This window comes from Anarrhichthys ocellatus, unplaced genomic scaffold (genome assembly GCF_004355925.1).
Source record: "Anarrhichthys ocellatus isolate YVR2014 unplaced genomic scaffold, GSC_Weel_1.0 scaffold114, whole genome shotgun sequence".
NCBI classification, from domain to species: Eukaryota; Metazoa; Chordata; class Actinopteri; order Perciformes; family Anarhichadidae; genus Anarrhichthys; species Anarrhichthys ocellatus.
In genome coordinates, this window is record NW_022280144.1 from 747,580 (window position 1) to 769,015 (window position 21,436).

At 40.7% G+C, this 21,436-nt stretch overlaps 2 protein-coding genes and 3 non-coding genes across 8 annotated transcripts; all 5 read right to left on the reverse strand.

Annotated features, from left to right (window-relative positions):
* Window positions 1-58: 58 nt before the first annotated feature.
* Window positions 59-4,638, reverse strand: dnase1l1 (deoxyribonuclease I-like 1). 4 transcript variants are annotated; one of them, XM_031876748.1, is made up of 10 exons: window positions 4,575-4,638; window positions 4,172-4,294; window positions 3,420-3,581; window positions 2,796-2,884; window positions 1,993-2,082; window positions 1,780-1,892; window positions 1,556-1,668; window positions 1,255-1,412; window positions 706-802; window positions 59-542 (listed from the first exon to the last, which is right to left on the reverse strand). In XM_031876748.1, the coding sequence occupies exons 3-10, from the start codon at window positions 3,570-3,572 to the stop codon at window positions 408-410; spliced, it is 948 nt and encodes a 315-aa protein (XP_031732608.1). In that variant the 5' UTR covers window positions 3,573-3,581; window positions 4,172-4,294; window positions 4,575-4,638; the 3' UTR covers window positions 59-407. The 4 variants fall into 4 exon arrangements, with proteins under 4 accessions (XP_031732608.1, XP_031732607.1, XP_031732606.1 ...); XM_031876747.1 differs by having other exon boundaries at window positions 4,108-4,294; XM_031876746.1 differs by having other exon boundaries at window positions 3,420-4,294.
* A 4,729-nt stretch (window positions 4,639-9,367) lies between these two features.
* On the reverse strand, window positions 9,368-9,500 carry LOC116399534 (small nucleolar RNA SNORA70). The gene has a single exon (XR_004213842.1). It is a non-coding gene; the product is annotated as a small nucleolar RNA SNORA70 (small nucleolar RNA).
* Window positions 9,501-9,803: 303 nt separating this feature from the next.
* rpl10 (ribosomal protein L10) lies at window positions 9,804-15,035 on the reverse strand. Its single transcript, XM_031876733.1, has 6 exons — window positions 14,933-15,035; window positions 13,027-13,085; window positions 12,471-12,578; window positions 10,812-10,950; window positions 10,381-10,543; window positions 9,804-10,020 (listed from the first exon to the last, which is right to left on the reverse strand). The coding sequence occupies exons 1-6, from the start codon at window positions 14,953-14,955 to the stop codon at window positions 9,865-9,867; spliced, it is 648 nt and encodes a 215-aa protein (XP_031732593.1). The 5' UTR covers window positions 14,956-15,035; the 3' UTR covers window positions 9,804-9,864.
* LOC116399536 (small nucleolar RNA SNORA70) lies at window positions 10,132-10,264 on the reverse strand. The gene has a single exon (XR_004213844.1). It is a non-coding gene; the product is annotated as a small nucleolar RNA SNORA70 (small nucleolar RNA).
* On the reverse strand, window positions 12,690-12,822 carry LOC116399535 (small nucleolar RNA SNORA70). Its single transcript, XR_004213843.1, has one exon. It is a non-coding gene; the product is annotated as a small nucleolar RNA SNORA70 (small nucleolar RNA).
* Window positions 15,036-21,436: the final 6,401 nt, after the last annotated feature.

Sequence of the window (21,436 nt, forward strand, 5' to 3'; positions counted from 1 at the left end):
GAAACATTTAAGTGTGACAAACATGCAAAAAAATAAGAAATCAGGAAAGGGGCAAACACTTTTTCACACAACTGTAGATAACAGTTGTTTGCTGCTTTATTAATGCTCTGAAGGTCGTATCGAGAACCTTTAAACTTAAATCATACTCTTATACAGATACACATGTGGATATTATTGTGCAAAATGGTACATAAAGGTAAATGTCAACAGTTGTGTAATTTTCTGTAGTTTTTCCTGGCCCTGATCCCAACATGGAGAGACAAACCCGTGGAGTGTTATCATTGATATTTGGCAAGTTGGAATCCACATGTTGGGGAAGCATTACATTCTGATCAGTTCATGAAGGAAGCCTTTCTGAGGATTTCCTCAGACTGAGATGACAAAATCCACATAGGTTTATTATCAAACTACCAGGTCAACGTTTGGAAGACAAGGTGGCTGAAGATGAACAAAGAAAAGGACGTGAAAGCATTAAAGGAGACTTTGAATGCGATGTCCTTCAACAGGACCTCCACAGGGTAATGGTCACTAACCTCCAGCGCCTGAACAGAAAGCACAGAGGAAACAGTTTAGCAACCTCAGCACACATCTATAGAACAGAACTTGGGATTTATTTCGGGTATTTGTATGGTTTACATTTTGTACTACCTTGTCATTTGCAAGTGCCTTCATCATTTGAATGATGAAAAGAAATGTTGTAGTTACCTGTTCCTCTGTGAGTCGGTATTCCACCTGGAAGTTAAATGGGCTGGCTGAAAGGGGCACAATTGCTCTGGCAAACCTTTCCCCGTGCACAACGATCCTGTTGTATCACACAGACAGAACAGACCATAATACACATGTTAGGGATGTTTTCAAAATATGAGGGCATGTTAAAGAGTTAAGGCAAATTGTCAAACAGCAATTTAAATGGCATATTTTCAATGGTGATGCCTAACGTCAGCTTTTTATTTCCAGTGATTGCATCTACACTTCAAAAATCAAGATGTTATCATTGACAAGCTCTCAAGGCAGCTCTACTCCTTTGTCCTTGCATGTTGGACTGAGGACAGACTGAACACTACAGTGACCCACTATTGCCAGGTACAAGTGGTATTACAAGACAGGACGGGCCGGTTAGCATGCTCATTTCACAAGATACCTCTGCAACACAATACATAGATGTCTTTGACAAGACTGAAACCTCTTCACAATTTTTCAAACTACAATTATGACCAGATCCGACACATTGCACATGTAAGAGTGTGACTTCACCTGTCGTAGGTGCAGGAGGTGGTCGATCGCACAGTGGTGTCGGCCTTTTCTGGAATGAGCCAATAGAGGTTTTTCTTTGTAAGCAGGCGCACATTCTTCCTGTTCTTCTTAGCGAGGTAGCCGCAGTCAGCGTTGAAGTCCCCGAGAAGCATCACATTCTGCTCACACACACACATGCACAATGACACTGATCGTGAGGCTCCAAAATCATTATTGGCTGGACTTTGAAACTGTGTTATTTAAAAGGAAAAGTGTCTTACAGTTCTAGTAACCATTGACATTAAGCAAAATGAGCTTTTACCTCAGTTTTCCACATCGTCTTCACATGTTCCAATACGTCATAGAGTGCGTCCAGCTCTTTAGTGGTGTTGGTTGGAGTGGTGTGCTGGGGTATGAGGACAAACTCCCTTATATCTGAATACATAGAAAGGGAGGGAGGGAGGATGCAGCAGAAGGTGTTTATGTGCCTCAACATCACCATGCTTCTCATTATTATAGAGGGGAATCCTGAGTGTGTGAACTGACCTGTCTTGGGGGCTTTGAAGCGGACAACAAAAGGCTCTCTGGAGAAAGCGTCTACATCTCCGGGTCGTTCATCTGGGTACTGATACTGACCGGTGAGACTCACTGTGTCAGTCCTGCACACGGTCAGATGTTTCACATTAAACATTGCTGCCTGCACTTAGGCTGTCTCAACATTTTGGTGAAGCGTTGAAAAGTAACAGGAGTTCCGCTCACCTGTAAACAAACACATACTGCTCCTGGTAGGAGGCGGACCTGCCCAGTCTCTCACTGGACACTGCTTTGTAGTCGTGTTCAGTGTCATACCTGAAAGACAGAGAAGTGATGCATCTCTGGATACTGCTGTTTCTCTCACTGGGCTGATGTGACTGTGCAGTCGCGTTTACTCACTTTATTTGTGTGTGTGTGTGCGTGTACTTATATAGCTATCTTTGTGAAGACCAAGTATTAGACCTTCAGAGTGAAGACGTTCCCGTTGCTATGGGACAGACCATCAAAGGCCTGTTTGAGGGTTGAGGTTTGGTTTTAAGGGTCAGGTTAGAGCAGAGGTCGGCAACCTGCGGCTCTTCAGCCCCTCTGTTGTGGCTCCCTGAGTCTACATCCACACTAATACATTTTAAAACGAAGATGATCTCCGTCCACACGAATATCACATGACTATTCACGTACACTGGGCATGCGGGTGGTTGCCGGTGTAAACAGGAAGTAGATTGGTTGCTCAAAGCCGCTTACGTGACTTCAGACAGCAGCTCCGTAGGTCTGATAACGCCGCTGGACACGCTGCTCGCTCCAATAACAGCTGCTTCCTCCGTAATAATGCAAATGGACCATCATTTACTAACTGAACATCATGCTGTATTGAAGAAGACTTGAAACTAGAGATTGAGACATAAACTCATGTTTACAATGTTTACTGAGGTAATAAATCAAGAGAGAAGTAGAGTCATTTTGTGTCGTGTGTGTGTGTGTGTGTGTGTGTGTGTGTGTGTGCGTGTGTGTGTGTGCATGTTATTAATCACCTGTTAAGGCGGCTGAGCAGCAGTGGTAAAGCTTTCTGTTGAGTGTCTCTCACTTCCTGAAGCAAACACACATCACAGCGAGCGATGATCTGGAACACGGATTACAGCAATGTGGAGGTGACTATCATTGTGATACACAGGAGTGAATGTTGCATTATGGGTATGAGGATACTAGCTATGCTATTGCGTGTGGATACCATGGTGTTCAGCCTACCTAGACCATGGACTAAGAGAGCTGGATACGCTACTCACGCTTAGCTTTGCTGACAATTTGTCCTACTTGACCGTTTACATTCTGTTAAATATGTTTCTGTTTAGTAGCACCTGTTGTGTTAATAGAATATAGCAAATAAGTTATGCTACATACTGAATCCATATTGAAAATTACTTTATAATGACAGTGAAAAGGTGGGAATAAGGGACTGCTTCATTTTATAGTGTGCATACCTCAGACTTAAACTGTAATAAGGGAGTTCTCTGTGACACTATGAAAGTATTTTATTATTGGTTAGTATTGACACCCTGTATGTGCTAAATCAAGTAATCTAACAGGGAATACATGAAAACATTTGCCCACTGATGTTGAAGTCAGAGGTGAAACATCTCAGCCTGTATTTGTCTTACCCTGGCGAGAGTGTGCATGACATTGCTCTTCTTGGACTTGGAGTCCCCAAAGTGATGGAGGTTGAAGGCACAGATTCTAAAATCTGAGGCTCCTTGAACATCACACACACCCACGAGGAAGGTGAGGAGGAGGAGGAGGGAAGAGGACCTCATGGCACAGAGCTGCAACAGACAGTAAACTTGTGTGTGAAGAAAATCTGATTTGATTAACCAGTAAATACTGTAAATACACTGTGGACACGAGCGATACAAGAGCAAACGTCCCATCAGACTGAAATGAGCTGAGGACAAATAGAAGCCTCATCTCAAGTGAATATGTGAGGTGTACTTCCCAAACTGTCAAACTATTCCTCTAAAGCCAACAAAAGTTACAGTAACATTAAAAATAACAAATATTACAGACATATATTTGTTGGTATTTGGTCTGTTGATACAGACACAGCAATTCAGATCTCCTAAAAAAAACAAAATTTGTAGAATTTATTTTCAGCCAAATTTCCTATAATTTATGAATCTATTTCTAATTATTATAATCTTAATAACTGTAATAGTCGTATTGATTGAGCTTCAGAATCAGCCTAAACACAACTGTCATAAGAAAAGCCCACTCACTGCTATCATAGCACACACGCACACACACACACACACACACACACAGAAGAAGATAGAGAGATTGTTTCATTCCTACCACACACGGTCACACTGTGTGAAAGGTCAAAGGCCAGCAGAGGCTTCAATACTGCTCTGCTCACTTTAGGTTCTTCAGGGTCAGAGGTAAAACAAACAGCATGTCATGGTTGTCATGGGGAAATCCAGCGTTCCACTGTGGGTTTCACAGCTGCACCAGAACACACAACGTTACACAATACGTAAACCTGTGAATAAGAGAGTTCAGTCAGCATGTTACAAACACTCCTGTGCTCTAACCGCTGCCAAACAATGAACACAGTCACAGTGGAGCATGACTTCTGTTTGTAGTATTCTCTCTCTCTGTCTGTCTTCGTCTCAAACACACACACACACACACACACACACACACATTCTGAGCATACAGACATCTCAGGTTACAGTTCACATTCCCCAGTAAAGATTTGTATCCTTGACTCACTCTTTTTAAGAATAAAGGTAAGTCAAGTTAGAGTAACAGCGACTTACCAGCTTGTTGGTTCTGCGCTTGTTTGTTTCTCTCCACCTCCTCTCTGGTGAAACGGGAAGCTGGTCGGGCCACTGTGTTTCCTGTGGGAGGGATTTATCTGACTGCACATAAACAGATACTCTGCTGGCAAGACAGTTTCCTCAGTTAATAAGTTAAACAATCACTTCTGACTTTTGTTTCTTTTATTCTGATTTCATATTTAAACCTCCAAGGCTGTTGTCACTGTGTGGCATTCATATCAAGATAAGTGGAGCTTAGATATCAGCATTCATGTAACATAATGTCAAAAAAGAATTACAGAAGATAAATGATTATACAATGTGTATGTTTCATTGTGCCTGTTAACAAACTGTTTATCCATTAACAGATTCAGTTATTTTGGTCTCAGTGTGGAAACAAATAGCATGTTTCCTCTTTCTTTCTCTCTTGATCACACACACGCACACTTCGACTGGTATCATGAAGAAGAGCAAGTGTGACACTCAGTGTGTCAAACGTGGTGGAAAGCTGTTATTACTGCAGACGGGGCTGTGTGTTCAAACGTCTCTCCACTGCTCACTGAAGAAGAACTGGGCGTGAAGAAAGTGTGGAGGAGGTTCAGAGTAGTCAGGAGAGAAACAGGGTGGAGTCTCTCTAAATATAGCCTCTTACTCATGTTTCCTCTTATTGCAAGACTGCATCAGACAAGATCCATGGTCACATGTCATGTTCAGTATTTAAGTGGTTTCCAATAATATATGATTATACAATAATAACAACAACGTTATTATAATACTAATAATCATCATCATCATTATCATCATCATCATACATAATAAGTGGTTTCAGATTTATCTCGTAGTACAAACTGTGAGACTTTAACTCACAGAAACAGAGTATCTTTAGAGGAGGTCAGCAGAAGATGCCACTCAGAGGTGTTCATCATCAAAACCGAGAACCTGAAGATTAAATTGAAATGCAGCTGTGTCTCATACATCTGTAATGAACATGGACCTTTGTTCGGAGCTGTTCTAATGTTGACAGTTTAGAGTATAAGGGCTTATAGAACACTAGGATTGAAGTACATGATGCCATTCCCATGCTCTTTTATGTCCCATAAGTTGTTGCAGACATTTTTGAGTTGATACCATTTATGATATAGATTTGGTTTAACATAATTTTGTACCGCTCAAGAATTGATAAAGAATTACCAGAAATCCCCACAAAATGCCACATAAAGACACCAAGACATTGATGAGCTCCATAGAAAAAACCCATGCTGGGATTTAATATCTAAAACTTTTGACATTTGAGGAATTCTGTAAGAATTGCATTTTTTCTGCATCATCACACATGAATACAGTTGGGCTCATTGGATCCATAACAGTTTCATTCATGCAATTCCAAGACTGTTTCGGGTTTATACTGCATGCAAACAACTGCCTGAGATTATCATAAAGTGGGTATGTCTGTAAAGGGTACTCCTGGTACCCATAGAACCCTTCTTCATTCACATATCTTCGGATTAAACATTAAGGGACCCCTTTGAAAATAGCCATGCCAGTTTTCGCTCAAAATGTAGCCCCCCGTGTCATAGGATTCTAATACCACCCCCCACACACATAGTGACAGGACATGTCTGAGAGCTCTAATTCTCTGTTTGACCTTTTATGAACAAAACCTCCAACATAAATCATATTAGGGAACTGGGAGAGGAAGTGTTGTGTTGTGTGTTCTGTTAACAGATACAGAGAAGAAGAGAATCTGTCCTCTCTAACCAGGCTGATGTAGAATGAGGAGATTATGTTAATATCCACAGAACAATTACATTCTTTACAGGTGCTAACGTAAATGTCGCGCTTTATTCCATCGAAATCTGTCCAATGTCAAGCGTCCTATGAGATGAACCATGACAGAGGGACAATACTTAAAGTTGTTCTTTAATTCTTCATTTAATTAGCAGTGTTTTTGTTATCCTTCTAGCACATTGGGGAGCCTAAATGTTGTTATTGTTCTGTTCATTGTAATCTATTTATAACATAGAATCTAAAAGGCTAGTGTACATTCAGTGTGTTTATGACGAGAGGAAATGTTAACTCTGTCTAAAAGGGTTTATTTGGTGTTTTTCCAATAACACGTGCATGTAGCAAAGTGTTCTAAATGGCTGCTTTACATATTCAAGATAATATAAGATAATGAGGAAATGGCGGTAAAAATGGTCAGGAACAATCATTGAGGCACATAAGCCCTGTTCTGAATTGTGTTACAATGTTTATAGACTTAAAAAAAAATGCATCCCCAGTAAACATGTTTGGGAAACTGCTCTATTGTTAGGTGACCCTCTTGTAGCTGCAGCTCACATCCAGTCCACTGTCACGTATTCTACAAAGGTAGATAGACGGGCATGGAGAAGTGAGAAGAAAAGCAGCAACGTCACATTGAAGAGTGTATGTGAACTGCTGTACCAAGTCATCTCAGGTAAATCCCTGTAATGACAGATTATTACTGTACTGTGGGTTGGTCTTTGAAAGGATGCATGTTTGTGGTGCTGCACCTTTGTTCATGAGCGTTAAATACCCAAACAGAACCCAGTGGGGGAGGGTGAATGGGACACTGTCAGAGATCCAGCACAGCATGGAACTTTCTGTGTACCACGATGAGACCAAACACCTCACTTCAAACGCTACCAAAACACCGACCATGAGCCAGTGGTCCTCGAAGAACAGACGATCATGCAGGAGTCCACATAGACAACCTGCTTTACTAGAGAACACACTCTGATAACCTTCAACAGGCTGCAGCAGACTTTAGAGGCTGAATGGAGCAAGCAGCAGATCAGGCTGAGCTTCTAGCAGGTAATCCTAGAGCATAAGATATGGAAGCCCAGCGTGGTTACCCTGCCATCAAACAGGTTTACCAGTATGAAGGTAGTGAAGGAAGACAGTCCATACAGAGCCTGTACCTTATATGCAATAAGCAACGTGTGTAATAAATACAAACGCACTTTATTCAGCCATGTCCAAGCTGTTTCTTTTAAGAGGGTTTCATAATGCTTTGTTTACTTAAAGCAACAGATTGTAGCTGGGCCAAAGACATAGGTCCCCTCTGGGACAACAGTCTGTCCCTGTCTATATTTAAAAAGGTAGCTCACGCACATCTTCAGGACGAAGCTGACGCTTCTCAATTTCACCATTTATTCTGGCCATATCGGACAAACACTGCAGAATAAATTGGTGACATTGTGAATAATCGACTTTGTCCTGCAGATGTGTGTGCTACTTATTTACCTTTAGGTAATCATCAATACTGTATGTACCTTATAGGTATGATTGCCTCAATGGGGATGATGCTTGATACGATGAAGACGAAGCCAGTTGAGAGAACGCTGGTTAATGTTGCAGCCCACACTGGGAACCTTCAGACAGCTGCAGTGAGGCGAGGAAGAGCCGGGTGACAGCATTCACTTCGAGCTGCAGCCATGAGTGTCCTACATACAGATGCAGCACGCTGTGCATCGATGTGTACTTTAGAGTCTCCGGTGAGGTCTGCTTCCATACAGGGAAGTGCTGCACACCTCGTCTGTCCCCTGTACAGGTCTAACTGTTAAACAGTCATCTAGAATATGGAATAACTTATTATTCAAAAGTGTGCTAAACCAACTTGTCTCAGTAATGCCAGCTTTACTCAGTGGGGTTAAATCGACACGAAGTCTCCTCATACAGGCGGACTACCTGTCCAACAAGAACTCACCTGCTGCGTTAAAACATAGTTGGAGATTATATTAAATTAGTAAAATAGTGTGTAATTAAACATGACCTGTTTAATTACTGCATGTAATTATCTAAGCAGTTACCCTTGAAGTTGGCATTCCCCATTTATATTAGCACGCTGCAGTGAAGGCTGAGACCATGTAATGGGACACGGATATTACTTTAATATCTTACTTGGTATTTTAGGGGCGGATGTTCTTTTGAGTCTAACCTGAAATGTGGTTTAACGTGTTCGAGCTGCTAACATTCCTTGAAAGATGCACCAAAGATCATTGAAACATATGTAGTTTATTAGACTTAGCCAACATGTTTGGGTTATGAATTACCTGCTGTTCACAAAAATTAAACATGAAGTAAACTGCTTCGTTTGAAGTTACACTTGTATTATACCTCCTGTACGTCACATGGGGTGGTGACAAGGACTCCTGTTGGGATTCAGTCAACACGAGGCTTCCTTCAGAAGACGCAGTACGTTTTGAGGGAATAAGATTTCATTCTCATTTACAGTATAAAGACATCACTGTATCACTCTACAACCAAAGACAATGGTAACTTCCTAACTTACCTCCGGACCCTGTGACCGTCTCAGTATAACAGTCAAAGGAATGGTTTAGGAGAGTCAGCAGTACAACAATGTCACTCTTGACATCTTAGTTTTTTTTTATTTTTTAAATCAGATAAAATAAACAAAAGTGTAAAAGGTCCTTTAAAATTAGAACATGAAGTCTGAGGGGTTAACAGCAATTTGTGTCAGAATGCTCTGATAACATCAAAGCATTAAGAGACAGCTGTTCATTTCTATGTGATCTCTGTACAAGTTTGGATCTTTAATATATTTCATAGCTGAACTGTAGACTCTTCTAATTCTCCAAATAAAATAGTTGCTTACATGGATGGACAAATGTTTTCTGAAATACCTTCCATTCAAAACCTTACACCTGACAGACATTTCGGTTTTACTTGTGTAATAATCAGGTAATGATGCATCATTTAGGTGAAAGTTTACAATTTCAAATGCGTGTCGTTTGATAGTTACGCTAACATTTTGTCTCAGTGGTCCCTTAAAGCACTCAGCACCTCCCAGCTGAGGACATACACAACCACAGAGTCACTGTCTGCAGCCATTGCACACCAGAAACACACTGCAGCATAACTGGTCGGCTTAATAAGCTGCAGGGTTATCAATTACAGATCTGAGCAACATAGAATTATTTAATCAAAATGGCCCTGTACCCTAAATCTAAGGCCCAATGGCTAACAGCAGAGATCGTCCATTCCTGTGAGTGCACAACAGCTGCGTTTGATTTGAGAACACTGTCGAAATTCACAGACCAGGCAATTAAGTACATAGTGTACACAGTGTACTACATGGAAGAGTACTAACCGAAGTAGCCAAATTGAGACCGAGCACAGCATTAGGAATGGTTGCCTAATGAAGGAACCCTGTGAAATAAATCTAAATGAAAGTCATCACCACCATCACTTTTGGAGTCAAACCCACTTTTATTGGTAGTCTGGTCACAGAAAGCCTGCAGCCGCTCTAGTTGGCGTGCAGGGCCTTCCAGCGGGTCAGAGGGCCTCTGCTGGGGATGTACTTCACCCCACAGCCGTCTGAGATCAGACGCTTCTCAGCCATCATCTCGTCAAACTCAGCGGCGTTGAACTTGGTGAAGCCGTATTTCTTGGAAATATGGATCTGAAGGTGAGAACAATGACAGAAGTCAGTTCAGACTTAAAGTAAGTAAAGGTACAGCTGGGTTAAGTAGACAGATAAAGCTTGTGAAAGGCCCTTGAGAAGGACACCATAGTTTGTCTCAGTGGTCCCTTAAAGCACTCAGCACTTCCCAGCTGAGAACATACACAACCACAGAGTCACTGTCTGCAGCCATTGAACACCAGAATCGCACTGCAGCGAGACCAGTCGGCTTAATAAGCTGCAGAGCTGTGCCACGACACCACTAGGGATGCATGTCAACTCAGCTGATTTCTCCTCAACACAAGTGACAAAAAGACAAATATAACCGAGAGGCTTCAGTGTTGAGGCGTGCTGGTTTACCTTCTGGCGTCCAGGGAACTTGAACTTGGCTCTGCGCAGAGCTTCCACCACGTGTTCCTTGTTCTGGGCCTTGGTGCGTACAGACATGATCACCTGACCAATGTGCACACGGGCTACGGTGCCCTGGGGTTTACCAAAAGCACCACGCATTCCAGTCTGGAGCCTGAGGATCAGAGAGAGATCAAAGCAAATATGATGAGGAATTCTATACGACTATTGCATAAGATGGCTGAAGAAAATCATCCTGTTTGGCTCACAAACCTTCAGTAAAGCTTCATCTTTCAATAACATCAGTCATCTGAACAGCCAGGTACAACAATGCCTCTTGGCAAAGTGACTTACAGTAAATTCTAAATTCCCACTCATGACATATTTTGAAAGCTACCCGGCCTCTATGTGATGATGATTTGGTTTGTGTCCATCAGACTCACCTATCAGCTCCAGCACAGGACAACATTTTGTTGATGCGGATCACATGGAAGGGATGCAGACGCATGCGGATGTGGAAACCATCCTTCCCGCAGGTCTTCACCATGTACTTGTTGGCACAGATACGAGCAGCCTCCAAAGCTACAAGGGAGGGGGAGGAATCAGAATCAAACAGACATTAGTGCCTCACCTTCAGCTTGTACTGAGAGCTTTTAGAAAGAACAGGTCCAGCTTTAGTGGATGATTAGCTGTTCTTGTGCACCTCTGAACTGGTCTCAGGTTCTTTACAGTAAAGGGGTTGTCATTTCTAGAGATGCAGGATCGATCAGTTGATTATGACGTGTTTAAGCTCTAGTCAATAAAAATGAGTATTGGATCAAAGTAAATTATAATGCACCATTATGTTCAAATGTAAACCAGTAAAATTAATATTGCATACAGTTCCTTGAAGATCACGGTGTCACAGCAATACAGATATTAGTAAGCTTATAATACATAATTCAAACTACTAATGCCAAGAATTTGTTTTAATCAAAATGTATACAAATAATTTATTTCCTAATCATTACAATTGAGTGTTTTCATGCAAATGACCACTACAGAATAACTTTTGACTGTTTACATCAACTTTGGGAGAGTTATTTCTCAGTCTGGAGCCTTGCTGTCATTTACAGTTCTTGGTAATAAAATGTGAATCGACAGGTCAGACTCTAGTCATTTCTTTATCGAGTGCGGCCACAGGTGGATGAACAAACCCCAGCATGTTGACGGACTGCATTACATCATGCTGAAGCCACAACTAACCCACCCCCCGAACCTTCCTAATATAATATACAGATAAATGCATCTCCCAGTATCCACAGACATTATGCATACACATACCAAAACTCTCATAGTAATCTACACATGTACACTGCAAATCTATGTATTTACACAGACTACAGACAAACCTCTTAAAATGCATACCCACATGTGCACATGGATGTATATACCGACACATGCATTCATTTGCACAACAGAAAGCCCTGTATAAAAAGAAGTCTGCATGTACAAAACATTACATAGTTCACAGAACTATTGAAGATTAGGCAGAAAGGAAAATGAGATTTCAGTTTTTCTATCACATAGAGACTTGAAGGTGTTTTCTGCTCAGGGTGAAGCTTTGATGGTTATTTATGAGGTCACAAATCATCTAGCAATAATTAAAGGTGTAACAGTTCCCACTCTTTTCTAGAGATCAATTTCCAGTGAAGATCTAGCTGCTATGACAGGCACTGATAATGTTCCTCTGTGGACATCTCATTTAACAGAAGTGCAGTCTATGGCTACAACACATCTATGAAATCATCTCTTATGTGCTAAGAAATGATGACAAACTGATCATAGAATATTATAATAAAAACTACTACAGTAGCAGCCAGCACCGACTTATATTTACATCTGAAAGATAATGTAACTGACATTTTCAGAGTTGCAGCCACTGAAGTTGTGGTACCATCCATCCTGCATGTTCTACTATGTGATGTGGAGTTTTGTTCACAGCGTTTCCAAAACATAGAAGCCCATTCTAAAGACTCTTGTCCTTAATATAAACTCCTCAATGACAGCATTTCTTTCACATGTACTTCCATGGTTTTTGTCATGGCACCATGACTCTTTACCTTCAGAAGACAGCTGCTCGTACTCATCAGAGACCATGTGGCCACACAGGGGGAACTCATCTACCTTGGCCTTCTTCCTGCCCAAGTCGAAGATCCTGATCTTGGGATCTACACAAAGGAGGAACTAGGCGTAAAAGCTTTGAACTGATGCATGACTTACATCACATGTAAGCAGGAGGCAGTGGATTATCCATCATCACTTATCTATGAATGGTAACATTTTGTCTCAGTGGTCCCTTAAAGCACTCAGCACCTCCCAGCTGAGAACATACACAACCACAGAGTCACTGTCTGCAGCCATTGCACACCAGAAACACACTGCAGCATAACTGGTCGGCTTAATAAGCTGCAGGGTTATCAATTACAGATTTTGCGACATATAATTATTTAATCAAACTGGCCCTGTACCCTAAAACTAAGGCCCAACAAGGCAGCTGCAATTTCAAACATAAGATCTTGAAGGACTTACCAATGCAGCCAGTTTACAGGCTGTTGCACTGACTTCACAAATTTTCACAACAGCATTGATGTTGAGTAAAGTATGAAAACAGCTTACCAGGCACACCCCTGCAGAAGCGAGACTTGGGGTAGGGCTTGTTCTTGCAGTAACGGTAGCTATGGAGACAGAGTTAAATGTTAACATTTACCCAAACAAGTCACACTTCAGCTACAACACTCGTTAATGGTATCTTTGTTTCAGTGTAAAGGTGCGTTCACACCCAACGCAAATTATCCACGCCGTGTTTCGCATTCATAACATCATCCGGAGGAGCTCCGTGGATTTCATCGAGGTGTATTCACTGTGTCTAGCAAGCCACACGTCGGCTGTTTACTACACAAACAAACAGATTTTGCTGTGATTTAACTGCAATAAACGAACAAGGGGATGCCGAAATAACTACGTAATGATGCCGATTTGTAAAAAGTCTGAATTCATGTTTTGTTAGTTCTCTCCGCAAGACAAGCAAATCACTTTTAAAATACTTGTTTTCTCAATGGAGCTCGGATCGATCGGTGCTAGGCTATGCTAACATAGTAGCAGCTCCAACAACACTCAAAATGTAAACACGGCAGCGTCTTTTTCATAGTTTGGACCATATGGTTTACACATACATTTATACACAGTTTGGTCCGGTCTCTACTTATATGATGTATCGTAGAGCTCTGGGTGAACAGACGGCTACAGTATTTGTTTCCTGATTGACAGGACGTCACTGATGACAGGCGGAGCATCTCAACGCTGATAGGCTATCGTGCCGCAGCAGCCCGCCATTTTTTCGCTGGAGTTGAACAATTTCAACTCACTCGTTTGACGATTAACATGAATTCGCATCACTCCAGTCTCATCGCGTCTGTGCATAGACTTTGTATGTAATCTACTCGTGCAAATAATTCGCGCCGCGTTTGGTGTGAACGCACCTTTAGAATGACCCTATCCTCTGTGGCCTGGAAATGGATCGCAACTCTAGTTGCATTTTCAATAATTACCTACAACAGCGGGCTACTATAAGTGTTACCAAATATTACTAACAGGAGAAAACCAAGCATTAGCTAGGGACCATTTACAGCAGAGGATTAATACACAACTATGCTGAGTATTTCCAGCAGCAGGACAGAATGTGGAGTTGAGAAATATAAACTAGTTTGTGTTCATGAACAACAATGGAGCTATTTGATACAGAGGAATAAGATACATCAGGTTATGAATTTACACACTCCTTGTTAGTAGGATACAATTATTGTTGGTTTTGGCTTTCTCACGGCAACAACTGAGAATATCAACTTCCTTACGTATAATTAACAACAATGCACTGGGTAAGGGTTGGAAATCTATTTTCACTTTGCAAAGGGCCAATGAAGTCATCACAGTCCAGTAATCGCTCACATGCTGTACATTTACAATACATTAAGGAAATTGTATAATTGTTTTACGGGGTGTTTGGACCAATGGAGGCCCTGAAGAGATTACAGAGACCCCTTATATTACAAACCACTCTTAGTTTAAGGTGACTATCGACCGGCTGTTAACGGTAACAGTTCATGCGACTAAACTGTAAAACCCCAAACCGCAATGCCATTGAGAGCTTTGCGAATGGAGATGGTGTATAACATGCATATAAATGAACATATTTTTAGTGGCTAGGTTTAAGCTTCTGTGTGCTAGCGCTAGTTTCATGCTAAATGACGTTAGCTCAAGTCGCTTTAAACAAGCTTAACTTAATAACTAATAGTGTAGTATATGTTGAAATGACTGACATTGTGGATAAAGACGAGTGTTAAGAGCAAAACATACGATGTAGCTAACATGTATTCCAATACTACAACGACACAACAGTCTAGGTTCGTCGTCAATGCTAGTCGGAATGTTAGCACCGTGCACATGGTGCGAGCCGGAGCCGCTGCCATTTTCCTCGAGCGGACTAAACCAGCCCTGTTCTGAAATGATGTATGACACAACTTACCAGCGGGCTGGTCGGCGGCCCATGGTTGCGATCTATAAATGAATACAATATGTATTATTTGGTTGAATCGAGGCCGATATTTCTTTAATAGAACTTTAAATTCGTCTATTTTACGGAGAGCCAAAGAAAACACGCTCCCACCACGTACTCACCTAATGGAGGAAAGGAAGCGAAGGCGACTTCCGCTTCGTCATATGGAGAAACGTTGCCTGAAAATATATTTTATATATCATTCACGTATTATTTTTGTTTCAGCAGGTAGTTTGTTGATATTAAAGCGTTTGTTTAAGAACTGCATTTAAACATGTATTATTATATTAATTTAATGCCAATCTACAAATTTCAGCTGAATGCTGGGAAGTGTAGTTTTATACGACTGCCGTGTTTCCACCTTACATCCACCGTAACCTGAAACTTGAGCTGTGTTTGCTTTACACTAGAAAATGTAGACCGACTGATCAAACTGATAAACAGATCAACAGACTAATGCAAAATATTTCTAAAATATTTTTGTATTTAACCGTTTTCGGCATAACTCCATAAGTGGATGAGGCCTGTCACAAAATGCAAAATTTGCCATCTCCCTTTGTACAGATATTTTGACCGTCACTAACACAGGCGTAATTTAACATTAATTAGAGCTGTGTTCCAAGTCCAAGTCTCCAGTGGTGGAAAGCAACATAGTAAATTTTTGAGGTACTTGTACTTTAGCCTACTGCTACTTCATAGCCTACATTAGGCCTACTCTAAAAGGAGAACTACACCTGTTTACATAATTCCTACACGTTATTCCTGAGGTCAGAGACTTTCCAAAAATATTAGTAAACATGAACAACTCTCTCCCAAATCCAAAAACTAGAGCGCTAAAACTCAAATGATTGATCTCATCAAGTATAAAGTGGAACTTCTCCGAAGACAACAACTTGGGAAGATGTTATCGATGACACTGAGCACCCAGGCATTGTTGTGAGTATACAGGTACATTTTCTGTTCCACAACTGAGAACACTGCAATAGAATAAAGGCAGGTCACACATGCGCACAAAAACACATTCGCGTGTAGTTTGATGAACTTTCAGCACATATATGGCCTCCTGCCTTATATGCCTGCCTTTGGGTATAAAAAGAAAACAAACATTTTTTGGGCCTTCAGACTCACTCTCCCATTCTTGTCTGTGCAGCACCTCCAGATTTAATACTTGAAGACTTGTGGTGTGTTCTTACTAGTGACAAAATCTACAAAATGACCAAGCCTCGCCAGCTACACTGGCGCCATGTTAACGTGTTGCTCAAGCGTAGTCATCTCATTAAATAGCATTGAGAACTGGCTAATGGCACTTTTTTTAGATGGAAATAAGTTATTGGAATTCTTAATGTATTCCTCTTTAAGAGACTACCAGAGAAACAGGAGCGGAGGACAAGATCAGAGACATGCGGGACAACCAGTCTCACGGCCTCCATGAAGAGCTCTGCCATTAGACGTACACCAGCAGTGGAGACCATGGACTATGACATCACGTAAACAAGTGTTACTAACAACATTAACGAGGGCTCGGTTGTTTTTAAGTGTCCCAATAAACCATGACCAATGCTAGGACCCTGAACCTGAAGCAGCTAAATGGATAAATATTTACACCTGTGCACCTTTTTCTACTGTGACATTAGATAAGACTTCATTCATCCCGGAGGGGAATTTTACATGTTAGTATAGGCTGCTATAAAGCATAAGAATGTATAGGTATTGGTATGAATAATAAGTAGAATATACATAATACTATAATAAAGTACAGTATGTCATGCATATAATACATGTGCAGTGTAATACTCACACTTTACAGTAATAATAATACTACAAAGTATATTAGAAGTATAAATAATATAAATGAAAGAGAATACAGTTAAAAAAGCACCATAATAACAATATAGCAGTAATACAGTATTATTATATATGGATCTAAATAATATAATGCAATCTAAACTAAAATTAGATATATTACCTCTACCCCCTTATTAATAATGATACCTGTAACATAGAATCCAAATGTCCTCCATGAAAAGGGCCTGTTGCTGTTCTCCCTTTAGTGTTCTTTTTCCAGAGGCATGCACCCTGTTCCTTTTCCTTTCTCACCAACCAACACCTCCACAGCACTTCCTTACATCTGATTTGCTTTCAATGTCAATGTGGAATTACTCACATTTAGTTTATTTATGTAAAGAAAAATACTTTTAAAGTAAGTTCACATTGTTCAATTCTGTCTTTAAACAGTATGGTGCCTGTACATTGTCATATAGTTGTTGTTGTTGTTTTTTGCTTGTTTTAATCATTCCTCCTGTTACTGGCCATTAAAATACCCTTTCCTAACATGATTCTAATGTAAGTGATTGGAGTCAAAATTCCACAGTTTATCTGGAGATGATATGAGGTGAAGTGGTTATTCTATCTCCAGATAAACTGTGGATTTTTTGATCTTTTTTTTTTTGTTCGAAATTCTTTCCTTTTGTCTGCGTTAGCGACACAAAAAGGACGTTTTTAACTTTGGAAGGCTGACGCCTAATATTAACACAGAACTGTGGATTTGTCCTCCATCTCCTACACTAGAAGCACATTAGTGGGCGGTATATGAACAGGAGGAAGGATTATAATCAGCAGAAAACCCTGGTTCAATGCGCATCTGAGTATGGTTTTAAGACAGACAGAGGGACAGATAAATGTCTCCATGTCCTGGTGGAGAACGCTCAAAACCACAGTCTCATCAGTGAATTGTATAATATATTTGCTGTGGGGTAATTTCCTGCAGTCATTGGTGTAGAAAATAAGAAGTTGAGGTGAAACCACACGACTTTGTGGGACCTCTGTGTTGCTGTTTGATCTCTGACAGTCCCATTTACCTTCCCCTGCTGTGTCCCATCAGTTTAAAGTAGGTGCTTTGTAGAAACTAATGCACTCTACCAAATGGCCTCTAGATGTCACTATTGCACCATATATAGATACAGTCCCCACCTCTCTTTGCCCTACTTTGCTAATTCCTAAAAAGGAACAATGAGCTCATATCTAAACTCTTGATAATGCAGAACAAATGTTGCTCTCTTGCTGGGGAATGTGAGGAATCCTGACCTTGTTCAGACGTCCGCTCCCACATCACTCAGCATACCAAGGTTTGTGAAACATCATTCAGGCCCCGGGAGGATTATGAGGGTTATGTTTGTGTGTCTAATAAGTCCTCACACCTCTTTGAATTAAGTTTGTGAAAGACGCAGATGTTCCCACACACTTTTACATCTGGAAATGGAGCTTGTAGATTAAAGGCATTTAATCTACAAGTCTACAAATTAATAAATGATATCCTTGTGCAAACACAGTCAGTTCACCCCAGCCTTGATTAGGAAGTGGCACTGCACTGCCACTCCTTTGGTGAGTGACAGAGCGGATATCTCAGTCAGGATAAGCCTCTGAACTGTGATCTCTATATGCGAAGGTCATCTATCAGCTCTGCTCCTCCTCCCTATCTTGTCCAGTCCTTCCCTTTAGCCTGAATCTCCTCCAGAGTCTCTGTGTCTAAGCTAAACCTCACTGAAGGGCAAGGATGACAGTGGGACGATGGAAAGGGAGCAAGGACCAAAAATGGGCCTGCAGCATGTGCCTGTTTCTGGTGACCAATGACACACACACACTCACACACACACACACACGGACATTAACACACACACATTGCAACAGAAATAGCCTGTTTTTCCAGACAAGAGCTAAAACCAGGACTATTCTCCCATTTAGATCCAGGACTGCACTCACATGTGTAAATCGTTTGTTTCCTTCACTAACACACACGAACAAGGTAGTGATAAATCATGTGATTTGACATTTTGGGAAATACACTTATCCGCCTTTTGCCGAAAGTTAAATGAGAGGATCAATACTTCTGTCATGTCTGTAAGCTAAATACCAAGCTAACCAGGAGACTGTTAGCTTAGTTTAGCATAAAGACTTGAAATACAGAAAAACTTTGTCTCCTCACAAACACTACACATTGGCAACACAAGACTTTTTTAGGCCCTGTATGGTTCTGGATGTTTTGAGTTTAAAATGTTTTCAATGATTTAATATCATCTCAAGCGACTTCGGCCCTGCTGTTGAGAACCAGCGCATTAATGAGCAAAAAGAACCAAAGTACAAAACATTGGGCCTCATGCAAGAACCACTAAAACAAACAGATTGGGTCTTAAGTAGCTTGTACGAGTGATTCAGGAGAACTTGCCACATTCACCACTTTTCTCGTATTTTGAGTTTTCTCTGAGGTACAAACACAATTTGCCTGTCATGTGACATTAGTAGTAGTCGCTTGCTATTGCCGATACCATTACTGCTTTTGTTATCATTGTTATTCTACTATATCCACTTCAGCTGTTATTACTAGTAGTCATCATTTTTCCATCATTATTCTGCTTACTACTCTCATTATATGAATTATTCATGTCATATGCATTGAATGTGTTGTAACTGTTATGTTGTTCATTCTGTACACATGACATCTATCACACTTCTGTCCCTCCTGATAGAGGATCCTCCTCTGTTGCTCTCCCTCAGGTCTCTCCCTCTTTTCTCCCCGTTAAAGGGTTTTTTGGGGGAGTTTTTCCTGTTCTGATGTGAGGGTCCCGGGAGAGAGGATGTCGTAAGTGTACAGATTGTAAAGCCCTCTGAGGCTAATTTGTAATTTAATTTGTGATCTTGGGCTATACAAAATCCATTTAATTGAATTTAATTATCCAAAATGTTTCCCTAATGGATTGTATATTTTATAACTTTGAAATAATGTTGAGTTTGAAAACCCTTTAAATTACACTTCATAATTATGTTGACGTTATCCTGTTTGACTCTGCAATTTGAATTATTGGCTAATATAGTTCTAAATGTATTCATATACCATATCAATATCACCATTAATTCAAACTGGCTATTGATGCTACTGTGTAACACAACAATATCAACATGAACATCTTAAATTATGTTTATTTTTTACATACTGAACCATTTCTTCTTCATGTCAGTGACAGTAGGACCCTCAGGTGAGACAGCATTACCAGAACCTCGTTATTTGTCCTCATCCTTGTGTTTAGCAGCTCCCTTAATTCTGATGATGACGCTGTTGAAAATGATAGATTTTCTTTTATGGATCTCTGAGAGCAGGATGTCAATATAGGACACATGGGGCAGGATGCGCATCCTTATATGGTATTATTGGGACCTTCATTCTGCTAATTTACTCTCATTTACACACAGGTGGCATTCAACATGTTAACTCTGGTCAGTTATGTTAGTGTTGATGTGGCTCACTGGTACGAGCCAACAAATGTTTCTGCATGAGGTCAGATGATTTGTTGTTTTACGGGGGTTTTGTGTTGGATTATTTCTTTCTCCAGGAACTCCAGAAAATGTGATCTTAATGAGTGAGTGAAGTGTTGGTATGCTTTTTCTTTTACGTTTGCACAGAACCAGGCTAGCTGCCCCACATTCTTGGATTCCGCTTCAAATTCAGCATACATAAAATATCTTCTTTTCTTCTTAACTCACTCTTGCAAAAAAGCAAACAAGCTAATTTCCAAAATGTTAGAACTATTTAAAAGTAATATTGTTGAACCAGAAGGTCACGGGTTCATTTTCAGGACGAGTATCTTGTTTACATTACAGTCATTTAACAGACCCTTTTATCCAAAGCAACTTACATTCAGATTCTATCACATAGGCACAGCTACGGGAGCAATTTTTGGGGTTAAGTGTCTTGCTAAGGACACATCGACATGCGACTAGCTGAGCCGGAGCTGGGGATCTAACCGCCGATCCTCTGATTGAAGGACGGCCCTGCTCTCCACTTAGCCACAGTCGCCCAGCTTATCAAAAAGGAATTTTGTTGAAGACGCTGCAGCTAATTATTTATTGTCGTCTCCCTTTATAAGATCATCCAAATGTCTGATAAGTATGCAGATTAGTGACTCTAGATGTGTAGAATATATGTGGAAGGTTGAGAAGAACAAACACACTTCATGGTGACAATGACCGTGATGGTTATAACAATGTCTTCTGTTTGGTGTATTCATGCTGCTCTCTTGACAACCTAAATGGAGAAATACAACACATTATCAGCAGTGAATTGCTCATACTGCCACAACCACAACCACACCCTCACACAAACACACACTAACCCCACTGACCAGTGTGACTGATGAGGGCGTGGTGCTTAACACCCTGTGTGTTGCTCTGAAAACGGAAGTGTGTTTGGGAGGTGCGTGTTATCTCTGTGAGTGTGTATAGGCAAAACATTTAGGGCTGCATGAAGACAGTGAAAGAGAGTGCATGGACAGATGGGTGGGGTCTTAAAGTACTCCTCACACATTTAATGTATATATATACTGTATATATAGAGTATATAATATATACTCTATATATATATATATATATATATATATATATACAGTTGTGTGAAAAAGTGTTTGCCCCCTTCCTGATTTCTTA